Below are 27,745 nucleotides of genomic sequence, written 5' to 3' on the forward strand. Positions count from 1 at the left end.
TTGTGGAGTCCAGAGCCTGGTTTTTGTTTGTGTGTGTGTGTGTGTGTGTGTGTGTGTGTGTTCCTCATTAAAGTTGTCTACCTAACACAGTTGTTCTCAACAGAAGCCAAGCAGCTCTGTTAGCTGTGGTATAGATGTTTTGATTTCCACTGCTTCTGCCCCCTCATATCCCACAGGCAAATACACACACACACACACACACACACACACAGCTGATAGACCCACAATGATTACCATTACTCATGGTCCTCTGTTCTTGATTTCCTCTGTTCAAACACACGCAGCTCCTATAACAGACGTTAACCTGTTCTCACTGGCCTGTTTATGAGCATTTTTAAACTACGTCTCATCCTACTGGACTCCCTAATACTGAAGGGACATTATCACAGCAATTCTGCTGACTATAAGAATGTGACAAACAAGGGAATCAAATCAAATGTAATTATATAGCCCTTCGTACATCAGCTGATATCTCAAAGTGCTGTACAGAAACCCAGCCTAAAACCCCAAACAGCAAGCAATGCAGGTGTAGAAGCATGGTGGCTAGGAAAAACTCCCTAGAAAGGCCAAAACCTAGGAAGAAACCTAGAGAGGAACCAGGCTATGAGGGGTGGCCAGTCCTCTTCTGGCTCTGCCGGGTGGATATTATAACAGAACATGGCCAAGATGTTCAAATGTTCATAAATGACCAGCATGGTCAAATAATAATAATCACAGTAGTTGTCGAGGGTGCAGCAAGTCAGCACCTCAGGAGTAAATGTCAGTTGGCTTTTCATAGCCGATCATTAAGAGTATCCCTACCACTCCTGCTGTCTCTAGAGAGTTGAAAACAGCAGGTCTGGGACAGGTAGCACGTCCGGTGAACAGGTCAGGATTCCATAGCCGCAGGCAGAACAGTTGAATTAGTGTGCTGGGACAAGCTGCTAAGAACAGTAGGCACCTTCCAAGGAACTAATTTAGCTCAGAAAATAAATGCCTCTTTCCTCGGTTCTGTGCTTAGCTGTCCGAAGGAGGAAGTAACCATTTTGTATTTTATCATCTCAGGCAGAGATGTACGCTGGCATATACTGTATGCATTCCTGTAGATTTTGTCCATTTTGATGAACACACTTGACTGGAAACAGACGTGTAGGCCCGGAGAAACAATAATTTGTCCCCCATCCCCCCCTCCTCTAGAGGACAGACTAAGTGCTCCAGGCCTCTTGTCTTTCATAGGATTACCAGGATACCATGTTAAATAGAAACATGTCACAAGGTTGGATGGGGGGGGGCACAATGTCACTGTATTTACGATCTTTATTGGGAGTGACACAAACAGCCCCCCCCCCCCACCCCCAATCCCCCCTGTATTGATTATCTGAGAGTAGAGGTGAGGTCAGCAGGCATGAGTCGGAGTTTCTTTCCCTCGTGTCTCTCACACTCCATTTGTCTCTGTCTCTTTCTATACCCCACCACCCTAATCCACTGCCTCTGCTTCATCCGTCCATCCATCCGTGATTCCCCTCCTCTTTCCCTCTTTTTCTCTGCGTGGAACTTCTCTGTCTGTGTGTCCTTCATTTGACATACATAAATCAATCAGTCAATCCAATTTCATTCTGCTCAAAGCCCAATGGACTCGACTTCGAGCCATAGCCCTGGAAAAGTAACGGAACCCGCCAACTAATTACATTCCAAATCATATTACGATAGTCATTGTGGATTCAATTAAGATATATAATTCTGTTTGATTCTTAGATACAATGCAGCCAATTAGGTGTAAAGAAGTCCAGTTAGGAGAAATGAAGCGCAGGCACAAGTTCTCAACCGCATCAAATGTGATTGTCATAATAAGCATGCAAACAGCTCTGTGTTTGTCTCTATTGTGGGTTAAGGCCACCCGGCACAAGCAGGCAGTCTCTGCATGGGGACTGACTCATTGGGAAGCAACTGTTGTTGCCTGCTCTGACTGCACACTGATTTAGACAGCTCGTTGCTACTGCCTAAGCACACACACACACCTTGTTGTACCTCGTTCATGTGTCTTGGGCCCATGTGGATGCTCAACACCACACTGATTTAGTGCCAGCCCCTCTCTCCCCACTCCAGGAACCTCATTCATTACACAAGCCAGTGCCTTAATCCTCATGCTTTCCTTCACGGGACAGGGCTGTCGGTTGATCGATACAACCGGAATAAATCAATCGATGCCTCCGCCACACAAACTGACTCTCCCCCCCCCCCCACCCCTTCCCCCTACCCACAACCTACTGTGTTGTTGTTCCTCTTCCCATCTCCTCAGCTCTCAGGCTGACCTCCCCTCTACCCCTTTGTCATTAGTCTTTAGAGTCCCTCCCCCTACCCTGAAAGCGCCACTCTTTCAAAATCCTCTATTCACCCTCCGTCCTCCTCTCTCAGTGATTCATGTGTTTGCTTCATGTCATTAGATAGCACCACATCAAATGCCATGTAATTTCACAATTGCTGTTGTGTTTTTCTAACACATACTGTGTCTCTGTCTAAAACGAGGTATACATATCACATATCTTTCCTCCCATACTTACCCCTTCTTAGGGTGTTGCCCTCTTCTCTTCTGGCTCTGCCTCTCTCATTTTTCTCTCATTGCTGTCACCTCTTCTGCAGGCAATCTAGCTGTGCAGTGAGCTGTGAAAGACTCTCCCTCACTCTCCATCACTCACAAACACACGCACATCAATATGCGCACGTGCGAACACATACAGGAATATATATAATATATATATATAGACACACTTTTATGCTACACTCACAACGCGTACAGTATGCTCTACAAATTCATCGACTATCGCATACAAATATTGTGATTCAAAAGGTGACTGAATAAGGTTTATGGGAAAACATTTTGATACTACACGTTACCTCCCTGCAGGTGCAGTTCTGAAGGTTGATTCAGCAGTATTTGGGGCATCGAAGTGATGGGACATATGACATTTTGATGAATATGCAGTGAGTTATGGACAAGTCAAGCTTTTTTTCTCTCACAATGTTCATCTCATGCAGAGCCAAACCCAATACCCTGTCTGTATTCTTCATCTCTGCAGTTCTGTAATTGCCATTGTCATTTATTTTTTCAGACAAGCTATTCAGTGGGTTTTTGAAAGTGCTTGGAATGACACAACAATACTGTTAGGATGGGATCATTTAGACTGACGTATAGCAGCATTAGACAGCCTCGTTCATGGTTTATGTCCCCCTCGCCCCAACTTCACACACACACACACACACCTCTTTTGGCCATCATTAATTAATTCAGCAAGGCAGTGTGTATGCTGAGCTCTTGCTGCCATCTGCTGACATACAGGGGTAACTGCAACTCAGCAGCAAGGCATTGCAAAGGATCAAATATCCTTGATCAGGACCAGCCTGGTCTCAGACTAGACATACCATAGTAAATGTAAATCTGAGACACTTAAATTAGTATGATATGTTACGTTTGGTATAGTTACATAAGACAGAAGGTTACTTCGGTTGGTTGGGGTGGATAGGTGGGTGTATAACACAAACGTCTAGCAATCCAAAGGTTGCGTGTTGGAATCTCACCATGCACAATTTTAGCATTATAGCTAATTAGCAACTACTTACTACTTTTTAGATACTTTGCAACTTAGCACGATAGCTAGCCTTACCCCTAACCCTATCTAATGTTAGCCACCTAGCTAACATTAACAACAACACATTGGAATTCATAACACATCATACGTTTAGCAAATTCATAGAACATTGTATGATTGCAATTTTTTAAATAAGAACATATCATACAAATTATAATTCATAACATATCATACAAATTATAATTCATAACATATCATACAAATTATAATTCATAACATATCATACAAATTATAATTCATAACATATCATACGAATTATAATTCATAACATATCATACAAATTATAATTCATAACATATCATACAAATTATAATTCATAACATATCATACAAATTATAATTCATAACATATCATACAAAAATGGATGATGGACATCCACAAATCAATAAATACCATAGTCCTGGGTCCAAGTTGCAGCCCAGCAACAGGTGCTGTATAAAATCAGCAATGTTGCTCCACTGAACTTTGATAGCAAGCATATAAATTAAGGTATTATGATCAGATGATAACCTCCCAAAACATACACATTCAAAACATTTAGTGAAATAAGACATAGCAACATTACTTTAAAATGTGCTCATCAGCATGTTGTCCCGAAACTCCTGGAGATGAGTCTGATTCAAGCAGAATAGGTTGCACGTAAGGAGCCACTGCCTATAGTATTGATTGGCTCAGGTGAAATTAAAGGACTGTGTTGCCAGTAAGCAGTATGAGAAATGCTGCAGCTCAATCAGGCAGCGCTGGTGCTGCAGTGGTCTCCTACAAGGGTAATCACAATAATATGGAAGAGGAATCGGGATATGACCATTACAGGGTTAAGTTTAGCAACTGGAAGAGCACCTTAATAAAACCCTTACAAGCTGGCCAGACCCCTCGGGTGCGTGCGCAATCGTGCCCATGTTGATTTTGTCCACCCACACCAGAAGCGATCAGAACACCCAGGTTGAAATATCAAAGCCAACTGACCCAACTGTATGAATTTGGGTACAGGTCGAAAAGCATTAAACATTTATGGCTATGCAGACACTTGTTTATGCGCGAGAAGTGTGGGTGCAATGATTGAATAACATTTATGTGTACAATGAATTTGCAAAGCTCGTGCACGCACCCCAAGCAGTGTGGTCAGCATGTTACATTAAATATTGATGTAGGCTACTTGTTTACCTATTATGTCTATGTGACACCAAAAATACAAAATCCTTACCCCTTTGAGTTCAAGTTGAATACACTGAGTTCCATGTCACTGTGGATTTCATATCTAGTGTAAATAGGATATACTGTACACCCATCAGAAATATTGAAGATAGTATGATAATATTAATAGATTTGTAATAATGCTATTCTAAGTATACATTCAGATTAATTAATGACATTTAACAACTTTAATGTTTTATAACACTAGAATATTTATAGCACTATTCTAAAATTGTTTATCGGTACCACAATATTCTCATGTTCATTGCTATTAAAACCTGTTACGGCTGCTGTCCCTGTACAGGGATCAACATCAGCGGACATCAGCGGAAATTTCAGAGTGACAACTAATAGTACTCGATACAACTCAAACTTTCATTAAAACACACATGCAGGGTACTCAATTAAAGCTACACTCGTTGTGAATCTAGCCAACATATTTAGTTACATCAATAGGAAAGGAATCAAATATTAATTTGCCACATGAGCCTAATACAACAAGTGTAGATGTAAATAAGCATGTCACGGTAACAAGCCCTTAGCCAACAATGCAGTTGGCCAGTTTTTCAAAAAGTAAGAAAATAATTGCCTCTTTAAAAAAAAGTAACTCAAAATAACAATAACGAGGCTATATACAAGGGATACCAGTACCGAGTCAATGTGCGTGGGTACAGGTTAGTCGAGGTAATATGTACATGTAGGTAGGAGTAAAATTACTATGCATATGTAATAAACAGCTAGTAGCAGCAGCGTAAAAAAAAGGGGTTCAATGCAAATAGGGTAGCCATTTGATTAACTGTTTAAAGCTTGGGGTGGAAGCTGTTAAGGAGCCTTTTGGACATAGACCTGGCGCGCCGGTACCGCTTGTCGTGCGGTAGCAGGAAGAATAGTCTATGGCTGAAGAATTTGAACATTTTCAGGGCCGTACTCTGACACTGCCTGGTATAGTGGTTGTGGATGGCAGGAAGCTTATGCACAACCTTTTGTAGTGCCTTGGTGTCGGATGCCGAGCAGTTGCCATACCAAGCAGTGATGCAACAATTGAGGATGCTCTCGATGGTGCAGCAGTAGAACTTATTTGAGGATCTGAGGACCCATGCCAAATCAGTCCGAGGGGGAATAGGCGTTGCCGTGCACTCTTCAAATCAAATCAAATTGTATTTGTCACATTCGCCGAATACAACACCGTGAAATGCACCACACTGCCAGGTCTCTGACCTCCTCCCTATAGGCTGTCTCATCGTTGTCTGTGATCAAGCCTACCAATGTTGTGTTGTCTGCAAACGTAATGATGGTGTTGGAGTCATGCTTGGCCATGCAGTCGTGGGTGACCAGGGAGTACTGGAGGGGACTAAGCATGCACCGCTGAAGGGCCCCCGTGTTGAGGATCAGCGTGGCATGTGTTGTTGCCTACCTACCCTTACCACCTGGGGACGGCCTGTCAAGAAGTCCAGGATCCAGTTGCAGAGGGAGGTGTTTAGTCCCAGGGTCCTTAGCTTAGTGATGAGCTTTTTTTTCAGGTTTAGCAGATGTTATTGTGGGTTTAGCAAAATGCTTGTATATTCTAACTTCGACTGTGCAGTAATATCAAACAAGTAATATCTAACAATTCCACAACATATACCCAATACACACAAATCTAAGTAATGTAATGGAATTAAGTATATATAAATATATGGATGAGCAATGTCAGAGCGGCATAGACAAAGATACAGTAGAATAGAATACAGTATATACATATGAGATGAGTAACACAAAATATGTAAACATTATTAAAGTGACCAGTGATTTCAAGTCTATGTATATAGGCAGCAGCCTCTAATGTGCTAGAGATGGCTATTTAACAGTCTGATGGCCTTGAGATAAAGCTGTTTTTTGTCTCTCGGTCCCAGCTTTGATGCACCTGTACTGACCTCGCCTTCTGGATGATAGCAGGGTGAATGGGCAGTGGCTTGAGTGGTTGCTGTCCTTGATGATCTTTCTGGACATCCTGTGACATTGGGTGCTGTAGGTGTCCTAGAGGGCAGGTAGTTTGCCCCCGGTGATGCGTTGTGTAGACTGCACCACCCTCTGGAGAGCCCTGTGGTTGCGGGCGGTGCAGTTGCCGTATCAGGCGGTGATACAGCTCGACAGGACGCTCTCAATTGTGCATCTGTAAAGGTTTGTGAGGGTTTTAGTTGCCAAGCCACATTTCTTCAGCCTCCTGAGGTTGCTGTTGCGCCTTCTTCACCACACACCTTCACCACACACCATTTCAGTTGGTGATTGATGTGTACGCCAAGGAACTTTAAGTTGTCCACCTTCTCCACTGCAGTCCTGTCGATGTGGATAGGGAGGTGCTCCAGCAGCTGTTTCCTGAAGTCCATGATCATCTCCTTTGTTTTGTTGATGTTGAGAGAGAGGTTATTTTCCTGGCACCACACTCCCAGAGCTCTCACCTCCTCCCTGTAGGCCCTCTCGTCATTGTTGGTAATCAAGCCTACTACTGTGGTGTCGTCTGCAAACTTGATGATTAATTTGGAGGCCTGCGTGGCCATGTAATCCCCTCAAGCCGATACCACACGGCTGTGACTAACCGAAGAGAATTCTCTTGGGAGATAATATGGTCAGCATAAGATTGTGTGGTATTCTAGGTCGGGTGAACAAAAGGACTTGAGTTCCTGCATGTTATCACAATAACACCCTTCTATTTATTTCTGTTTGCGCGATGAACTGAGAACCCAACTGGCTGGTCGGACTCAGATAGTATATCCCGAAAGAGCCATGTTTCCATGAAACAGAGACTGAACATTGGTGAGTATTATACTTGGAAACGGTGGGTAGTGTGCACGCCTCTAAGTCGGACTAGAAATCCCCTCCAAGTACCTCTCCTCCACCGGCAGTGTTTTGAGTAGGCTTCTGGAATCAGTTCAATTACCCTGGGGGTTGCAAACAAAGGATCCGATTCTAGAAAGTCCTATTCCTGGTCGTGCTGGTGAGTTACCGCCGCTCTGATATCAAATAGTTCTTCCCAGCTGTACGTAATAACACACAAAACATTTCTGGCCTAATAATGTAAGAAATAATATATAAAAAACAAAATGCTGCAAAGTTTCCTAAGAGCTATATGCACGGCAGCCCTCTGTCAGCACCATTTTCAGTCAACATGTCTCATGTTGACTGTTCCCTTGCCAGTTGGTCAGCGCAAGCTCTAGGTACTCATCCTGGATATCCATCTGGCCCTGCAGCCTTGTGAATGTTGACCTGTTTATAGGTCTTATTAACATCAGCTAAAGAGTGTGAGATAATACAGTCGTCCAGATCAGGTGGTGCCCTCATGCATGGTTCGTCAGAGGGCATAGCAGGATTTCTTATAAGCGTCCGGATTAGAGTCCCACTCCTTGAAAGTGGCAGCTCTAGCCTTTAGCTCAGTGCAGAGGTTGCCTGTAATCCTTGGCTTCTGGTTGGGATATGTACGTATGGTCACTGTGGGGACGACATCGTCGATGCACTTATTGAGGAAGCAGGTGACTGATGTGGTATACTCCTCAATGTCATCGGAAGAATCCCGGAACATATTCCCAGTGGTGGGAAACGTAACAAATTGTGATACTTAAGTAAAAGTATTGATACCATAATTAATAGAAAGTCACCCAGTAAAATACTTATTATCAAATGTAAAAGTATAAATCACTTCAAATTCCTTATATTAAGCAAACCAGATGACACCATTTATTGTTTTTCAAATTTACGGATAGTGAGGGGCACACCCAAACATAGACAAATTATGCATTTGTGTTTATTGAGCCCAGCAGATCAGAGGCTGACCACGTGTTCACTTGATAAGTGCATGAATTTTACACTTATCCTGTCCTGTTAAGCATTCAAAATGCAACGAGTACTTTGGGTGTCAGGGAAAATGTATGGAGTAAAAAGTACATTATTTTCAAGGAATGTAGTGAAGTAAAATTAAAAGTGGTCAAAAAAAATTAAAGTACAGATACCCCAAAAAACGACAAAAGTAGTACTTGAAATGATTTACTTTACACCACTGCATATTCCAGTCTGTGCTAGCAAAACAGTCCTGTAGTTTGACCACTTCCGTATTGAGCGAGACACTGGTACTTCCTGCTTTAGATTTTCCTTGTAAACAGGAGTCAGGGTAGAATTCTGGTCAGATTTGCATCTCTGTGTATGAAGTAAAGGTGGTCTAGAGTTTTTTTTCCCTCTGGTTGCACATGTGACATGCTCGTAGAAATTAGATAAAACGAATTGAAGTTTTCCTGCATCACATGTATATGCCATTCTTTATTATATACTCAGGGCTTTCTAAGAGGAGATTTGGCTCTATAAATTATTTCGTCCATTTGTCATATCAGGACAACTGACAACATATCACACTCAACTGATGATTGATACGAACAACCAGTGTTTAGCAATACGTCTAGATAGAATTATCTAGAAATTATTAGGATATTAACCCGTTTAGGGAACATTAAAAAACACCAGAAAGCAAACGTGTGCCCTATTTCACCTCCCTCCTATCCGGCACAACTAGTGAAGTGGTTCTAGATCCCTAAATAAAATATCAATAGAAAACATATAGTGAACAGTCGTTAATGTGATTTTTCTATTGTTATTATTTGTTTACTTTAGTTTATTTTACTAAATACTTTAACACTTATGCACAATTGGCCCAGCGTCATCCGGGTTTGCCGGGGTAAGCCGTCATTGTAAATAAAAATGAGTTCTTAACTGACTTGCCTGGTTAGATAAAAATAAAAACCTACAGAGCCTTCTAGAACAAGGTAACTTGACGCTTGTTTTACTCGTCGCACTCAACGCGAACTAGCCTCTGGTTTGCTGAGATTTCCTCGATTCACTCAACTAAACCAATCACACATCGTAACGCAATATTTCAGAAATATATGGGAAAGCAATAGCGTTACAATGCATACCAGAGTGATCATAAGGTTAGTGTATGAGCACAGTTTGGTTCTCAACCTCATCTTTATAAACACTTTAATATTGATACATTTTCTAATACATAGCTACATACCATATAAATAAGACAAACCAATTAGAAGAAACTGAGACTGTTGGATTTAAACAAGTAAAAATTATCTGGCATAGAATCTGGCAACCGAGATTCATATTCTGCAGGGGGTGGAGCTCTCATCCTGTCGTCTCACAGTAGTTTCTGGAACCTCATGGTTACAACATGGAGAAAGTGAGTATCTAGCAATTGTCAATGTTATGGTCAAACTATTTTCTCTGCGAGATTTACAGTATTGTCGCACCGTTTAACGATATTGGTGATCATTAAGGGGTGTTTAACTTATTTTATGATTGACAGAAAGCAGTAGCTAGATATCTTACTATGCGGACTCAAGTGCTATTGTTAGCTAGCTAACCGGTAATGTTTCTATATTATTAGCTGGCTATACAACCGAGTTCAATTGTATCTACAATCGAATCTAATTTAGACGGCAAATATTTTTTGTCCATAGCGAGTGTCATTTACAGTGAGTATAACCAGACAGTTTAGCCAGCCGATTAGATAGCTATCAGTAACGTTAGTTAGCCAACTATGTATGTACCTAGCTAATATAACGTTAACTAGCTAACGTAGGCCTGTTCTGTCGATCCGGTGCGGCCACGATGACCATGCTCTGAAATTGCTAACATTAATGCTAGCTAGGTAGCTCGCTAATTCAAGTTTACTAACGTTAACACGACTATATATCAAGCTAGCTAGGGTACTGGTTAGCGAGCAAGAGGACATGGCTGACAAATTAACCAGCTAGCTAACAGTTCGCGTTGCGCAGGACTACAAGACAGTCAGAAATCACATTTACTAGCTAGTTATCAAATAACAGTTCACCTCAGGAAATCATATTTCAAATGTGCGTTAACCTACATGGTTTAGCTGAAAGATGGCTAATGTGCTTCATGGTTTCTGCGTTCATCGTCATGGCATATAAGTGTCAGGAACAGGTGACTGGCTTGGGACGGGTTAAACCTTACAGCTAGTTCCTACAGACCTCGTCTGCTTTAGGAATCAGATTGGTGTTTACAGATCTCAAGTAGTGAAAAAAAACGTAATCTTGTTTTGGCCTAAGCTGACAAGTGAAGAAGTACTATACTGGGCAATATGTTTACAATTTTGCTAAAGTGAATTTATCAAAGTCCCCTTTTCCACTCACAGGTGTCACAGTTGAAAGATCAGGGCAACAAGGCACTGAGTGCAGGGAAAATCGACGAGGCCATACGCTGCTACACCGAAGCATTGGCCCTCGACCCCTCAAACCACGTCCTCTTCAGCAATCGCTCGGCTGCCCATGCCAAGAATGGTAACTACGAGAGTGCTCTGGAGGACGCCTGCCAGACCATCAAGATTAAACCTGACTGGGGAAAGGTGAGACGACATCACAGCAGTTGTCCAGAGAGGGCGTCGTAGATTTGCACTAGCTGTTGTCAAAAGTGACATGCCTCCATTACCATGATCTTTGCTTGCACAGGGGTACTCGAGGAAAGCAGCAGCCCAGGAGTTCCTTGGAAGGTTTGAGGATGCCAAAGCGACTTACCAAGAGGGATTCAGACAAGAACCCACTAATCAGCAGCTCAAGGAGGGACTGCAGAATATAGAAGCCCGGCTAGCAGGTAGAAACATTTGAACGTCACGCTCCCTCACATGATTAAAGAAAACACAATATGGGATCTTGTTTGCGCACCATTCTTTATTTGGCCTGTGGTGAATTTCACCTCATCTTGCCTCACCAGAAAAAAAGATGATGAACCCCTTTGCCATGCCCAACATGTTTGCGAAGCTGGAGAGTGACTCTCGGACCCATGCCCTGATGAAAGACCCAGAGTACAGAGCGCTACTGGAGCAGCTCAGGGATAAACCGTCTGAGCTTGGCTCGTGAGTGTTTCCATGGATACCACTGGTCTTGTTGCACTACATCTGTACATTTAGAAATATACTGCATACTTTGATGCAGTCTCCTTCCTAATGCAAAATTAATTCAGCACAAAGATCATGCCAGTCGGTCTGACTAGTAATATGCCCCAGAACACTAAATTCATTTGTAGCTCCTATTACTTTTCTGTGATCTGAATCAAATACTCTTTGCCTCTGTCCCTCTTCCTGTAGGAAGCTCCAGGACCCGAGAGTAATGACCACCCTGTCAGTCCTGCTGGGGTTAGACTTGGCAGGCATGGATGAAGACGACGAGCCCACTCCACCCCCTCCTCCCAAACCCAAAGAGACTCAGCCACCTCCTCCCAAGGAGGAAGACTTACCCGAGAACAAGAGACAGGTAAGTAGATGGACCAGGGGTATTCAACTTCTACCCTACAAGTTCCGGAGCCTGCTGCTTTTCTGGTCTACCAAATAATTAATTGCACACACCTGGTGTCCCAGGTCTAAAGCAGTCCCTGATTAGTGTAACAATAAAAAAAATCTAGTGGAACTGGCTTCGGGGTCCAGAGTTTGAGGGCTATAGACCTTCAGTCTGGGGGAAATAGTAATTCATGCCTGCATCTCCTCTCTGCACACAGACGGATTTGCAGTATTTATTGCCCTCTCAGCGCTTTGTCTTTTACAGCTTAAATGTCCATTCTGCTTTCACAGGCTCTGAAGGAGAAGGACCTGGGGAACGAGGCATACAAGAAGAAAGACTTTGCCACTGCACTGAAACATTATGAAGAAGCCCTCATGCACGACCCAACCAACATGACGTATATTTCAAACCAAGCAGGTATAGAATCATCACTACACAGACCGAGACAATGGTGTGCGAGTGAATTCTAGAATCTTCTACAACTCGCTCTAGCTGCCGCCTTAGACTCAAATATGGTTTTAGGAGAGGCGTTAATATTTCATGACTTACTGTACTTACCATTTTAACTATCCACAGTGATGCATTTCGAAAGTCTGTATAGTTAAGTCATTTTATCCATGATAACTAATTAGCTGTGGAATTATTTGGCTTAATCGGAATTGTGATTAACTGAGTGAACATTTCTACCCCTTAATCCTGGGTAAATGTATTTCCATGTGATCAAGGGCAGATAAAATTATTAAATGTTATGCTGATTTATGTGGATCCTCAGCAAGTGATTTTGCAGAATAGTTGTCTGGTTTATACAAATAATTATTGTCAAAAGGCTAAACAGTCTACTCAATAACTTTCCAAGTGAGAGCTTTTCCTACCATGGAAATCGTCTCATGGCACCATCATGCAGTCAATGTAATGCAGTATGATTGGTTGTTTTTGTAATCTTTAAAATCAGATTGATAATGAACTAGTTGCATTGGGTTCTAAAGTGTCTCCTCTCTTTTTCTGTGTCCATCCCAGCTGTGTTCTTTGAGAAGGCAGAGTATGAGAAGTGTAGGGAGCTCTGTGACAAGGCCATCGAGGTGGGCAGAGAGAACCGGGAGGACTACAGACAGATTGCCAAGTGAGTTCCTTCTCAATTCACTGAAAGTAATTATACATGCGAGTCACCCTCTAGGGTATAAACTGCTAGGTGTCTGCTGGGGACAAACAATCATGGGATGAGGGAAGATGAGGTCTCCTGAATAAGCAGCCAATTAAGTCGTATTCACCATTGCCGGGTAACGGTGGGCTCTGCTACAAACCAGGGAAATGTAAATGTCAGCATGAGTCATCCAGCTTTCTAATTTTAAGTGCATACACTCAATGCTTAATGTCTCTTTATCCCCATCCTCCTCTCTCAGGGCCTTGGCTAGGATTGGCAACTCGTACTTCAAGCAGGAGAAATACAAAGAAGCAGTCCAATTTTACAACAAGAGTCTGACAGAGCATCGCACTCCTGATGTCCTTAAGAAGTGCCAGCAGGTACAGAACGTGTTGCCCGCATTGAATGAGGGCTGACGGGATGTATTGTTCTGGTGTAGATGACCAATCCGACCAATCGTTGCTCACTAGCCCCTCACTGTCTCACTATCCCGTCGTTGTGTCTGCAGGCGGAGAAAGTATTGAAGGAGCAGGAGAAGCTGGCCTACATCAACCCAGAGCAGGCCTTGGAAGAGAAGAACAAGGGCAACGAGTCCTTCCAGAAAGGTGTGTTTTGAGCTACAGTGGTTGAAAGTATGTCATTCCTATTGGTGCGCTTAGTGGTATGGTTTCTCTAGTTGTCTGCGTACCATTTTAGATTATCAACGAGCAGCTGTGCAGAGCTGCGAACTCACGCATTGGCCGTGACACACGTTTGACCGTTCTCACGCCACCTCTATCGCACGCATTGGAAAGTACTGCTTTTTTATTTTTCTAATTAGTCCATTGTATATAGTGCGTTTAACTTTTCAACTGTGCTCTAAATCGTTGCATCTGTTCCTGCAATTTAACATCACGAGCGGATCCTCTCATTGTCTTGCCACAGCATTGTGAACCGCTGCACATTGAAGAATATGATTGGTCTAGTTATGTAAGGGATCAATGGGATTGGACGCACGTTTTAAAGAAATACCCCTCAAGATTAGAGTGGAGTTTAATGGAGAAAATAAACGTTGTCTGCTGAGTTTATAAAACTGCAAAAAGGGGAGCACGGTAGCGCTGTTTTATGTACACTGTTGTCAACAAAATGAGGTTGCTGTAATTCCCATCCCTATTGCAGAATGCAGCGTTTTGACAGCATGTACTAAAGCCCGTTTAATTCTCATTTACATTAGTCCCCTCGTTTCGAGAATGGCTTTTAGACTGTGACAATGAAAAGGCAGCAAACAGACATACAGTACGTTTCAGCAGGGAAGTTTGGCAGGGTGACCTGATTTGGAACTATGAAAATAATTTTGTCAAACATTGTGAACCCAAAAGTTCAAGTTTGATTATAGAGGGATAAATGGACAAATAATTTGGTTAGGTGTAGGGGAAGATTAGTAATCTTGTCTTCCGGAGATTTATCTATACTGAACAAAAACATGAACGCAACAATTTCAGTTAAAATTCATAAGGAAATCAGTCAATTGAAGTAAATCCATAAGGCCCTAATCTATGCATTTCATATGACTGGGCAGGGGCGCAGCCATACCCACCTACTGAGGAGCCAGGCCCAGCCAGTCAGAATGACTTCATCCCCACAAAAGGGCATTTTTACAAACAAATACTTGTCATCAGCTGTCTGGGTAGCTAAACTATAGGGTAATTATTGTTGTCAGCAAGAACACTTCCCCACACTTGTCTTATTATTCCACTACCCAATTTTGCCAGTGTAATCACATTTGAAATCGGATATGCCTACTTGCCTTTGAAAATTGAGGCGGCATTATTGCAGCCATTCATTGGACCCTTTTGAATAAGTCATACTAATTAGCATTGGATATCAAATGCTCCAGGAATCAAATAGAATGACATTTTAGTGGTGTGCACATGCTAGGCAGAGATGGCAAGGGGACTCAATTCATACACGCATCATATTTTGTCTATATGGAATAAGATGAGGACAAGGATCTTTAACTTAAAAGGCCTCAACCACCTGAATATTCATATTCATATTTTCTGGAATCAAATCAAAATTGTCACGTTTGCCAAATACAACAATGAAATGCTTACTTACAGGCTCTAACCAATAGTGCAAAAAAGGTATTAGGTGAACAATAGGTAAGTAAAGAAATAAACAGTAAATCAAATAACAGTAGCGAGGCTATAAAAGTAGCAACGCTACATAGACACCGGTTAGTTGGGCTGATTGAGGTACAATGCAGATAGCTCGGTTAGCCAATGTACGGGGAGCACTGGTTGGTCAGGCCAATTGAGGTAGTATGTAGATGAATATATAGTTAGTGACTATGCATATGATAAAGAGTAGCAGCAGCATAAGAGTTGGGGAGGCACACAATGCAAATAGTCTGGGTAGCCATTTGATTACCTGTTCAGGAGTCTTATGGCTTGGGGGTAAAAACTGTTGAGAAGCCTTTTTGTCCTAGACTTGGCACTCCAGTACCGCTTGCCATGCGGTAGAGAGAACAGTCTGACTGGGGTGGCTGGGGGAATTCTGCCATAACAATTAGTGATGCTCTCGCTGTTGCAGCTATAGAACTTTGAGGATCTCAGGACCCATGCCAAGTCTTTTTAGTTTCCTGAGGGGGGGGGAGATAGGCTTTGCTGCGCCCTCTTCACAACTGTCTTGGTGTGTTTGGGCCATTCTAGTTTGTTGGTGATGTGGACACCAAGGAACTTGAAGCTCTCAACCAAGATTGTGTTGAGTGATTGAGAAAGGTTGGTCTGGTTGAGAAACGTATTCAAACACCCAGCACTTAGGGAAACAAATCAGGGGTGGCCAACCCTCCTGGAGAGCTAGCAGGATTTTCTTGAAGCCTTAATTCAAGAGTTCAGCCAAATGACTAAGTGTTGAAGGCAGTCTACGGACAAGGAGACTGCAATCTATGATTTGGTTACTGACTGCCATCAACCATTTTCCTGTGCAGAGCCTCGGTGTAGTGGTATTACATTCTCCAGCAAGAAAACCAAATGTCTCTCAAAACACGGGTTTTAAGTGTAAAGAAAGTTGACTAGCAACAACTGGGAGTGAAAAGACACCCACTAAATCTGCCCAAGAAGAGGCAAACAAAAGAAAAATCCACACCAAACTTAGACAGGAGAAATGGAAGCAACAGGAGACATCAGATGAAGGATTTGTTTTTCTAGAAATCAAATGAGGAGCGCCAACTATAGGTGTTAATCCTCCACAGCTCTCAAGACTGGAGCACTGGCCAGCCACTCTTAAATATCCCCTGGGCCAGCCCAGGTGAAACACCTTCCCACTAACGAGATGACAAACCAGCACAGGTGTAACACATACTGACTAATGAGGTAACACCAATTGTTGAGCTCCAAGTGCAAATGTCCAACCAAAGCCTGTAACAGTGGTAACACTGCCGGGACCTGTCGCATACAACTTTCCACCTGAGAACGGGGATCAATTCCTGCTTCCAACCTTCCCACTTTTTCTAGCATTTGCCGGTCTCTCCCATCTCATTACTATCTGAATAAAGTGTCAAACCACCTAAAAAAAAAATATATATATTTTATTTATCCACCAAAAATCTAAAAGTAGCAAGGTTGTCAAACGTTTTGTTCATTTACTGTTCAAAGTATCCTGAATACACCTGACCTGTGGTTAAAAATATAAACTCAGCATAAAAGGAAGCGTCCTCTCACTGTCAACTGCATTTCTTTTCAGCAAACTTGACGTGTAAATATTTGTATGAACATAAGATTCAACAACTGAGACATCAACTTAACATGTGCCACAGACATGTGACTAACAGAAATGGAATAATGTGTCCCTGAACAAAGGAGGGGTCAAAATCAAAAGTAACAGTCAGTATCTGGCGTGGCCACCAGCTGCATTAACTACTGTAGTGTATCTCCTCATGGACTGCACCAGATTTGCCAGTTCTTGCTCTGAGGTATTACCCCACTCTTCCACCAAGGCACCTGAAAATTCATGGATATGTTTGGTGGGAATGGCCCTAGCCCTCACCCTCCAATCCAACAGGTCCCAGACGTGCTCAATGGGATTGAGATCGAGATCCGGGCTCTTCACTGGACATGGCAGAACACTGACATTCCTGTCTTGCAGGAAATCACGCACAGAACGAGCAATATGGCTGGTGGCATTGTCATGCTGGGGGGTCATGTCAGGATGAGCCTGCAGGAAAGGTAACACATGAGGGAGGGGGATGTCTTCCCTGTAACACACAGCGTTGAGATTTCCTGCAATGACAACAAGCTCAGTCCGATGATGCTTTGACGCACCGCCTCAGACCATGATGGACCCTCCACCTCCAAATCGATCCCGCTCCAGAGTACAGGCCTCGGTGTAACGATAAACGCGAATCCGACCATCACCCCTGATGAGACAAAACCGCGACTCATCAGTGAAGAGCACTTTGTGCCAGTCCTGTCTGGTCCAGCGACAGGTTTGTGCCCATAGGTGACATTGTTGCCGGTGATGTCTGGTGAGGACCTGCTTTACAACAGGCCTACAAGCCCTCAGTCCAGCCTCTCTCAGCCTATTGCGGACAGTCTCAGCACTGATGGAGGGATTGTGCGTTCCTGGTGTAACTCGGGCAGTTGTTGTTGCCATCCTGTAACTGTCCCGCAGATGTGCTGTTCGGATGTACCGATCCTGTGCAGGTGTTGTTACACGTGGTCTGCCACTGCAAGGACGGTCAGCTGTCCGTCCTGTCTTCCTGTAGCTCTGTCTTAGGCGTCTCACAGTACGGACATTGCAATTTATTGCCCTGGCCACATCTGCAGTCCCCATGCCTCCTTGCAGCATGCCCAAGGCACATTCACGCAGGGACCCTGGGCATCTTTCTTTTGGTGTTTTTCCAGAGTCAGTAGAAAGGCCTCTTTAGCGTCCTTTGTTTTCATAACTGTGACCTTAATTGCCTACCGTCTGTAAGCTGTTAGTGTCTTAATGACCATTCCACAGGTGCATGTTCATTAATTGTTTATGGTTCATTGAACAAGCATGGGAAACTGTGTTTAAACCCTTTACAATGAAGATCTGTGGTTAAGTTTTTATATATATGTATATAAACTGCTCAAAAAAATAAAAGGAACACTAAAATAACACATCCTAGATCTGAATGAATGAAATATTCTTATGAAATACTTTTTTCTTTACATAATTGAATGTGCTGACAACGAAATCACACAAAAATTATCAATGGAAATCAAATATATCAACCCATGGAGGTCTGGATTTGGAGTCACACTCAAAATTTAAGTGGAAAACCACACTACAGGCTGATCCAACTTTGATGTAATGTCCTTAAAACAAGTCAAAATTAGTCTCAGTAGTGTGTGTGGCCTCCACGTGCCTGTATGACCTCCCTACAACGCCTGGGCATGCTCCTGATGACTCCTAAGGGATCTCCTCCCAGACCTGGACTAAAGCATCCGCCAACTCCTGGACAGTCTGTGGTCAACGTGGCGTTGGTGGATGGAGCGGGACATGATGTGCTCAATTGGATTCAGGTCTGGAGAACGGGCGGGCCAGTCCATAGCATCAATGCCTTCCTCTTGCAGGAACTGCTGACACACTCCAGCCACATGAGGTCTAGCATTGTCTTGCATTAGGAGGAACCCAGGGCCAACCGCACCAGCATATGGTCTCACAAGGGGTCTGAGGATCTCATCTCGGTACCTAATGGCAGTCAGTCTACCTATGGCGAGCACATGGAGGGCTGTGCGGCCCCCCAAAGAAATACCACCCCACACCATGACTGACCCACCGCCAAACCGGTCATGCTGGAGGATGTTGCAGGCAGCAGAACGTTCTCCACGGCGTCTCCGACTCTGTCACGTCTGTCACATGTGCTCATTGTGAACCTGCTTCCATCTGTGAAGCGCCAGTGGCGAATTTGCCAATCTTGGTGTTCTCTGGCAAATGCCAAACATCCTTCACGGTGTTGGGCTGTAAGCACAACCCCCACCTGTGGACGTCGGGCCCTCATACCACCCTCATGGAGTCTGTTTCTGACCGTTTGAGCAGACACACGTACATTTGTGGCCTGCTGGAGGTCATTTTGCAGGGCTCTGGCAGTGCTCCTCCTGCTCCTCCTTGCACAAAGGCGGAGGTAGCGGTCCTGCTGCTGGGTTGTTGGCCTCCTCCACGTCTCCTGATGTACTGGCCTGTCTCCTGGTAGCGCCTCCATGCTCTGGACACTACGCTGACAGACACAGCAAACCTTCTTGCCACAGCTCGCATTGATGTGCCATCCTGGATGAGCTGCACTACCTGAGCCACTTGTGTGGGTTGTAGACTCCGTCTCATGCTACCACTCGAGTAAAAGCACCGCCAGCATTCAAAAGGGACCAAAACATCAGCCAGGACGCATAGGAACTGAGAAGTGGTCTGTGGTCACCACCTGCAGAACCACTCCTTTATTGGGGGTGTCTTGCTAATTGCCTATAATTTCCACCTGTTGTCTATTCCATTTGCACAACAGCATGTGAAATGTATTGTCAATCAGTGTTGCTTCCTAAGTGGACAGTTTGATTTCACAGAAGTGTGATTGACTTGGAGTTACATTGTGTTGTTTAAGTGTTCCCTTTATTTTTTTGAGCAGTGATATATATATATATATATATATATATGTATATATATATATTACACCCTGGTCATGGGCCTAAGCCATGTCAAAATATATAGAATTGCAGGAAATTAGCTTTAACACAATAAAATATTCTGGTCTAGGGGTTATGCCAGGGGGTAATGAAATTCACATAGCAAATCTCACTCCAAACTTTCTTCAAATGTTGGCAGCCCTGAGTTGTGCGTGTGATCCAAAGATTCACTGGTAGTGTGAGATTATCTGACATGATGCGTTTATCCTCTCTGTTCTACAGGAGACTATCCTTCAGCCATGAGACATTACTCAGAGGCCATCAAGAGGAACCCCAATGACGCCAAGCTCTTCAGCAACAGAGCTGCCTGCTACACGAAGCTGCTGGAGTTCCAGCTTGCCCTGAAGGTACAGCACACTTCACTACAGTCGTGGCATGCATGTATGAGCTTCATCCTCGCCATTACTCATTTATAAACACCAGCTTGATTATCGTATTATGTTATATCCACTGTAGTACTTCATCAATCAAAAAGGACTGACTGATATTTCCTTTCTCCTATCTTTTAGGATTGTGAGGACTGTATCAAACTTGACCCTGCCTTCAGTATGTATTGAGCTTTGAAACTGCTTTATATTTGTGTTTAAAGATGCGTTTATTAAGGTTTTGGCGACTTTAAGCCAGTAGTTTTGAAAGTAGCACTAAAGACCCAAAAAGTGTCTCTGAAAATTGTGAATTTTGTGTAACACGTCGTGGCTGTCTAGCCCTGCCGGTGTGTGCACAATGAGATGTTTTGGGCCCACCCCACAACCTCATTGGACAATACTCGGCCAACTTTTTAAAAATATTATTTATTTATTTTTTACCCTTTTTTCTCCCCGATTTCATGGTACCCAATTGTTTTAATAGCTACTATATTGTCTCATCGCTACAACTCCTGTACGGTTGAAAGGTCCTCCGATACACAACCCAACCAAGCCGCACTGCTTCTTAGCACAGCGCGTCACCAACCCGGAAGCCAGCCGCACCAATGTGTCAGAGGAAACACAGTGCACCTGGCAACCTTGGTGCACTGTGCCCGGCCCGCCACAGGAGTCGGGGTGTGCGCAATGAGACAAGGATATCCCTACCGGCCAAGCCCTCCCTAACCCAGACGACGCTAGGCCAATTGTGGAATTTTGGAAGCAAGATTGTGACCACAATGCTTCTGATCTGGGTTGAAATGATCTTCTAATGTATTTGCTGCTGAAATGCTAACTCCTCTGTAGCCTACATTATTTGCCGGTCCAAAAAGTATATTTTTTGAGTGGGCTACTTTGTTTCCGGATCAATGCATTGAAAGACTGTCAAGGTCTACTATATCTAACTGTTAATTTGTGATGTGTTCAACTTTGGATGCCTTCATATAGTTATATTGATTTATTCTCGCTTTGAGTTGATTTCAAACCTTGATTTTTTTAAAGGAGTATTTTACTCAAACTCCTGTCGGTCCACCAGTCTTTTACTTTGCACATACAGGTCCCTTTTGCTCCTACTTGATTTTGGGCATCAGGAGACTGAAAGCAATAGGCTGTGTCTTGAGTACTTGAATGCTGACGTACAGTTGTTTTGAACTGCATCGAACGGGGGCCCTTTAAAAGCATAGACCTCGTTTAACTTCTCTCTCCACAGTAAAGGGATACACACGGAAGGCAGCAGCTTTGGAGGCCATGAAAGATTTCACTAAAGCGATGGTTGCCTACGAGAAGGCTCTGGAGCTTGACTCTACCTCCAAGGTACAGTATGACAGATTTATATTGGTACACTAGCAGGATCTCCTTTACTCTATTTTAACAAACAACGCAACGGTAAATCTAAGTGCTAGCAGTAGCGTTATAGGTCCGGGGGGGTGTGTCAGAAATATTTTAGTAGTTTTCACAGCCAGTTATTATGAGCACAATCGCTGTTGGTGGTGCGAAAGAGCTGGGTTCTGATGAATAAACAAGTTGTAGGTGTGACGAGGGCTTGGCCAATCAAGGTGTTCCATGGCTTAATACTGCATGTGCTTGTCTCAAGTTTTGTAGGTTATTGACGGGCTTTGTGTTGTCATCAATTTCAATTCGGCTGGGGGCATGGAATTTTCTCGTCCTAGTCCAATGTGGACTGATATGACAGTTTATTTAATAGCATAGGCTAAAATAAAAAACATCCAGTGTTGGGATCCCTACTGGCTGTAAGCGAACAAGTAATGCGCGTTTGGAGCAACACTAGTGGCTGTATCCAAGGCTCAGCCAATCGTTCACATAACAACAGAATGCAGAGCAGCACTCGACTGCAGAAAGAAGAGACAACTAATTTACTAGTTACAGCATAAGTGCGCGCTAACTCACTTTTGTACATCACTCTGGTCCGTACAATTGACCTTTATTTTAGTGCCCCCAAAAAACGTAATACTTCTAGATCAACTGTAATATCAATACCATTGTAAAGCACAATTTCTCCCCTTTCCAACAAAATCAATGACGAGACCTTCATGATGCCCATCTCTACATGATTCAAGAAGGCAATGATCTCCGTCGGGTCTTTTTAAAAAATGGCGGGTGGGGAAGCTAAACCTAATGAGTGATAGTGAGAAGGACAGATGTCGTGTGGGAAAATTGCCTTTTTTTACTCTGTCCAACTTATCACCTTATCGCCTCTAAAATGTAAATAAAACACTAAAGAGTTTATATAATGTGTCGTTACATACCTATTTTAAGGTTTGTGTCGAATTTGAATCGGGTTTTTAGCACGGTGCTAAAGTGATCTTCAGAAGTAAACAGCGGCTTTTGAGAGTCATGATAGCTTGCAGTGATGACGCAAAAAATGACTAGGTATCCCCCTTACCCCTGTCACTGTCCATTTCTTGTTTTTAAATGGTGAGAGAAGTGCTACACCTGGTGGAGAGAGGCTGTAAGCAGAATTAGTTGCTTTATGCGTGCTGTATGTTACGTCACGATGTAACGTACAGCGTCAGTTTTTTTCAACTTTTCTCCTATACTATAGAGCCATTACCATGTCAGTCAACGCTTGAATAGAAACCTTGTTCACACCCAAGATTTTGATGTCAACACAGTCGCTACAGTCCCATTCGTTTTCTTTGCAGCCTCGTTTGAATGTCGCGGTTGCACACATTTGTACGGAATGGGGTTAGCGTACGTTACGTCATGAGCTGTAACTGAAAAACAACAGGCATTTGGAAAGTTTGAGGTGAGGGAGAAAGTATGGTGGAACAAGTATTAGCATTGTTAAGTATCTTGCTAGCTGGATTAAATTATCCGTTAGCTAGCCAGAGTAATGTTGAGCAACATTAGCCAATTTAACGGATCAAATAATTTAGTTTATGGTGTGGAATTAGCTTGCTAATAAAGTCAGATGGCTCAGATGAGCTAACATTAGTAACCTAACCAATTCGCTATAGTATTAACTGGTATACGACTCCTTGCCGTTCCTCAAGTTCTAACTCGTTAGTTGCTTACTGGACCCTGGCAATCTGTGTGAAACTAGCTAACGAACTAACCCACTATCTGTTAAGGGATAGCCCCCTTTTTTAAAATTTTCGCCTAAAATGACATACCCAAATCTAACTGCATGTAGCTCAGGCCCTGAAGCAAGAATATGCATATTATTGGTACCATTTGAAAGGAAACACTTTGGAGTTTGTGGAAATGTGAATTTAATGTAGGAGAATATAACACAATAGATCTGGTACCACCATCTTTGAAATGCAACAAAGGTCCCTGTTCTAACCATCACTCTGGTTGTAATTCCAATGGTGTCTACAAGATGACAGCAGTGTATGTGCAAGGTTTCAGACGGATAACTTGAAGTATGAGCGAGCTACATTACATTTAGTGTGAAGTCATCCAGGTACATTTGGGCAAATCGTGAAGGAGACATTTGCATTCATATAAAACAATTCTGCAAGAATATCGTTAAATCTGTCAACTTGGACTTTGATTTGGCTTTTCTAGTATTAGTAGCCATATTATAAGTTCAACTTTTGCAAAACAACCGGTTTTCATAATTCTGAATATTCTTATAATTTTTGTCCAAAAGGAAAAGGCATGCTGTCGCACATGGTTAGCAGCTACATTTTCCAGATACTCCCGTAAAGCCCAGCTCATTGGCTATCTAGCTCGCATTGTTTGACCCCGATTGGAGCTTATTTGACAAAGTTAGAGTCGATCAAGTGAAGACCGCCCTCGTCATCGGCGTGCCATGAAGGCATCGCTCTCTGACCAAATTTGGTGTCCTATAGGATATACTACACCCCTAATGATATAGTGAAGTCTGGTTACATTCTAGGATCTCTGAGGAATACATACGAATGTGATTTGACTGGTTGAAACAACGTTTAGATTTTCACCGATTCCTTTCTTTGCAAATTGAACGATGCAAATTGGTTAGGCTGCGCTTCTGTTGTCAAAATCCATGCGTTACCTCAAAGACCAGCTTTCAGTTGGTCTTAAATACCCCCACCAGTGCATGCTGAAATTGGTACTTTGGCGCATGATTTTTAAGGACACACCTTAGATATTTCCACCCCTCCCACCTCAGCGCAAGCAAGCTCATTATAAAACAAGTAAAAACAAATCCTGGCACTAGGGTTTGAAATTAGGGGCACTGGCTTTAACTGGTTGAAAATTGCGAACTAACGTGCGTTTGACAATTGCGCCGACTTAACGCTGAAAGTAGAGCCCTATAAATATCTATTAAATATGACTCCATGGCTTTTAGTTCTTCTACCTTTTTTTGTTTGTTGTTGGTGTCACTGACCAAGCTGAGGCTAACCGTTGAACTATCTGGCTCTCCATTCCGGGTGCAGGAGGCCACAGAGGGCATTCAGCGCTGCCTGATGAGCCAGCACGTGAGGAACGACGACAGTCCAGAGGATGTGAAGAGGAGGGCCATGGCTGACCCGGAAGTGCAGCAGATCATGAGTGACCCAGCCATGCGCATGATCCTGGAGCAGATGCAGAAGGATCCACAGGCACTCAGCGAGTAAGCGGGCCAGCTCTATGCATCATCACACGCACATGTACACACTCACTACACAGTATACAGCACATGCACCATAATCACACACTAATTGGCTTTTTTTAAATTGGTTTTCCCTCTCTTATTTCTCCCTCTCAGTCACCTTAAGAATCCAGGCATTGCTCAGAAGATCCAGAAACTGATAGATGTGGGACTTATAGCCATCCGGTGATGAGTAAGAAGAGAACAGGCCCAGACCCATGAAGAACAGCAAGACCACAGTGGATCAAGATTCCGTTCCCTCCAGTTATAACAACACCCCCCTCTCCCTCCCACCCTCAAAATTATACTGTTCGCCATCTTACCGAAACTTCAACCAACAAAGGGTTTCATTTTTACTTTGTCCATCTTATGGCCTTAATGAAATTGTACTTAATCTATTCCTCATCAGAGAACTTTCCGAAACAAATAATTGAATTGGGAAAAGGTATCAAAGCCCTGTTGAAGTAGCTGAAGACGAGGCTAGAGCTTTGTTTGGTACGATGATACTGCAGCTAATAACAAAATACGTTATGCTCTATTTTGTGGTCTCTGTTGGGTGTTCGAACAATGTCAAGGTGCAATATGACTGCTTTGTTTTTCACTTCCTTTGCGTATTTAAAACTGCTGGTTCCTGCTTGGATCAGATAGCCAGTCAATATCTATGTAGGGCGCCTGACTACGATGCCCCCCCCCCCCCCCCAGGATATCTTTCATAACTTGAGGTCAATGTAGTTTTGCTACCGGTGTACAGAGACGGGCTTACAATCTCACATTACTGTGCTTTCCAGATCTTTAGAATTAAATGTTGTTCGGTCTTGTAAGTACTGATCTTGGGATCAGGTGTTCAAACTGGATTAAAGGTGATTGAACGTTGAATCTCTTCTCCCTTCATTAAACCCCTTTGACTGACAATACAGAGCTGGGAAAAGTAGCCTCTGTAGTTGGTGTTTTGTATAAAAGCTCTTCTAGTTCACATGGCGCACAAAATGGCTGCCAGCCAACAACCGCAGGACACCGTTTCCTGAAGGTCTGCGATGTCATACCCATGGATGTTTTGTCTTGTTTCAAAGAGTAATGGGGGGGAGGATTGTGTTTAAAATATATGTACTGTTCCCTTCAAGCTTTTATTTATTTTTTTCATTTCAGCGTCTCACCAAAGCCATTGGTCTGCTGGAGTTCATAACACTGGATGCCACTAAATTGAACTAGAGTAGAAATATGGGAGATTTTATCATATTTTAGTCCTATGATTACACAACTCGCCCATTCTCAGAAGTGGCACTCTCACACATGTTAGTCACACACAAAGTTAGTCACATGGTGTACAAGTGAAATTAATCCTGTTATGCAAAATGTATCTCAATGTAAACTCCGCAAAAAAAGAAACAAATGAAAGAATTTGTCAAATTCCAAACAACTTCACAGATCTTCATTGTAAAGAGTTTAAACACTATTTGTCATGCTTGTTCCATTTACCATAAACAATGAATGAACATGCACCTGTGGAACGGTTGTTAAGACACTAACAGCTTACAGACAGACGGTAGTCAATTAAGGTCACAGTTATGAAAACTTAGGACGCTATAAAGAGGCCTTTCTACTGACTCTGAAAAACACCAGAAGAAAGATGCCCAGGGTCCCTGCTTGAATGTGCCTTAGGCATGCTGCAAGGAGGCATGAGGACTGTAGATGTGGCCAGGGCAATAAATTGCAATGTCCGTACTGTGGGACGCCTAAGACAGCTACAGGGAGACAGGAGGGACAGCTGATCATCCTTGCAGTGGCAGACCACGTGTAACAACACCTGCACAGGATTGGTACATCCGAACATCACACCTACGGGACAGGTACAGGATGGCAACAACTGCCCAAGTTACACCAGGAATGCACAATCCCTACATCAGTGCTCAGACTGTCTGCAATAGGCTGAGAAAGGCTGGACTGGGGGCTTGTAGGCCTGTTGTCTGGTTAGGACCTGAATTACATCACCGGCAACAACGTTGCCTATGAGTACAAACCCACCGTTGCTGGACCAGACAGAACTGGCAAAAAGTGCTCTACTGACGAGTCGCAGTTTTGTCTCACCAGGGGGTGATGATCAGATTTGTGTTTATCATCGATGGAATGTTTGTTACACTGAGGCCTGTACTCTGAAGCACGATCGATTTGGAAGTGGAGGGTCCATCATGGTCTGGGGCGGTGTGTCACAGCATCATCGGACTAAGCTTGTTGTCATTGCAGGCAATCTCAACGCTGTGCGTTACAGGGAAGACCTCCTCCCTCATGTGTTACCTTTCCTGCAGGCTCATCCTGATATGACCCTCCAGCATGACAATGCCACCAGCTATACTGCTCGTTCTGTGCATGATTTCCTGCAAGACAGGAATGTCAGTGTTCTGCCATGACCAGCGAAGAGCCCGGATCTCAATCCCATTGAGCACATCTGGGACCTGTTGGATCGGAGGGTGTGGGCTAGGGCCATTCCCCCCCAGAAATATCCAGGAATTTGCAGGTGCCTTGGTGGAAGAGTGGGATAACATCTCATCGCAAGAACGGGCAAATTTGGCGCAGTCCATGAGGAGAAGATACACTACACTACACTACACTACAGTAGTTAATGCAGCTGATGGCCACACCAGATACTGACTGTTACTTTTGATTTTGACCCCCTCCCCCTTTGTTCAGGGACACATTATTCCATTTATGTTAGTCACATGTCTGTGGAACCTGTTCAGTTTATGTCTCAGTTGTTGAATCTTATGTTCATACAAATATTTGTACATGTTAAGTTTGCTG

General features: G+C 43.3%; 1 protein-coding gene across 1 annotated transcript; it reads left to right on the forward strand.

Moving 5' to 3' along the window:
• The first annotated feature begins 9,991 nt into the window (after nucleotides 1-9,991).
• LOC110534007 (stress-induced-phosphoprotein 1) lies at nucleotides 9,992-25,825 on the forward strand. Its single transcript, XM_021618627.3, has 14 exons — nucleotides 9,992-10,029; nucleotides 11,008-11,217; nucleotides 11,321-11,462; nucleotides 11,583-11,724; nucleotides 11,956-12,121; nucleotides 12,436-12,562; nucleotides 13,163-13,265; nucleotides 13,546-13,666; nucleotides 13,795-13,891; nucleotides 20,192-20,316; nucleotides 20,479-20,515; nucleotides 21,581-21,684; nucleotides 24,756-24,931; nucleotides 25,067-25,825. The coding sequence occupies exons 1-14, from the start codon at nucleotides 10,021-10,023 to the stop codon at nucleotides 25,137-25,139; spliced, it is 1,632 nt and encodes a 543-aa protein (XP_021474302.1). The 5' UTR covers nucleotides 9,992-10,020; the 3' UTR covers nucleotides 25,140-25,825.
• The last annotated feature ends 1,920 nt before the right edge of the window (nucleotides 25,826-27,745 follow it).

The sequence above is a fragment of the Oncorhynchus mykiss genome, chromosome 10, assembly GCF_057628025.1.
Source record: "Oncorhynchus mykiss isolate SJ-2025 chromosome 10, ASM5762802v1, whole genome shotgun sequence".
In the NCBI taxonomy this organism is placed as follows: Eukaryota; Metazoa; Chordata; class Actinopteri; order Salmoniformes; family Salmonidae; genus Oncorhynchus; species Oncorhynchus mykiss.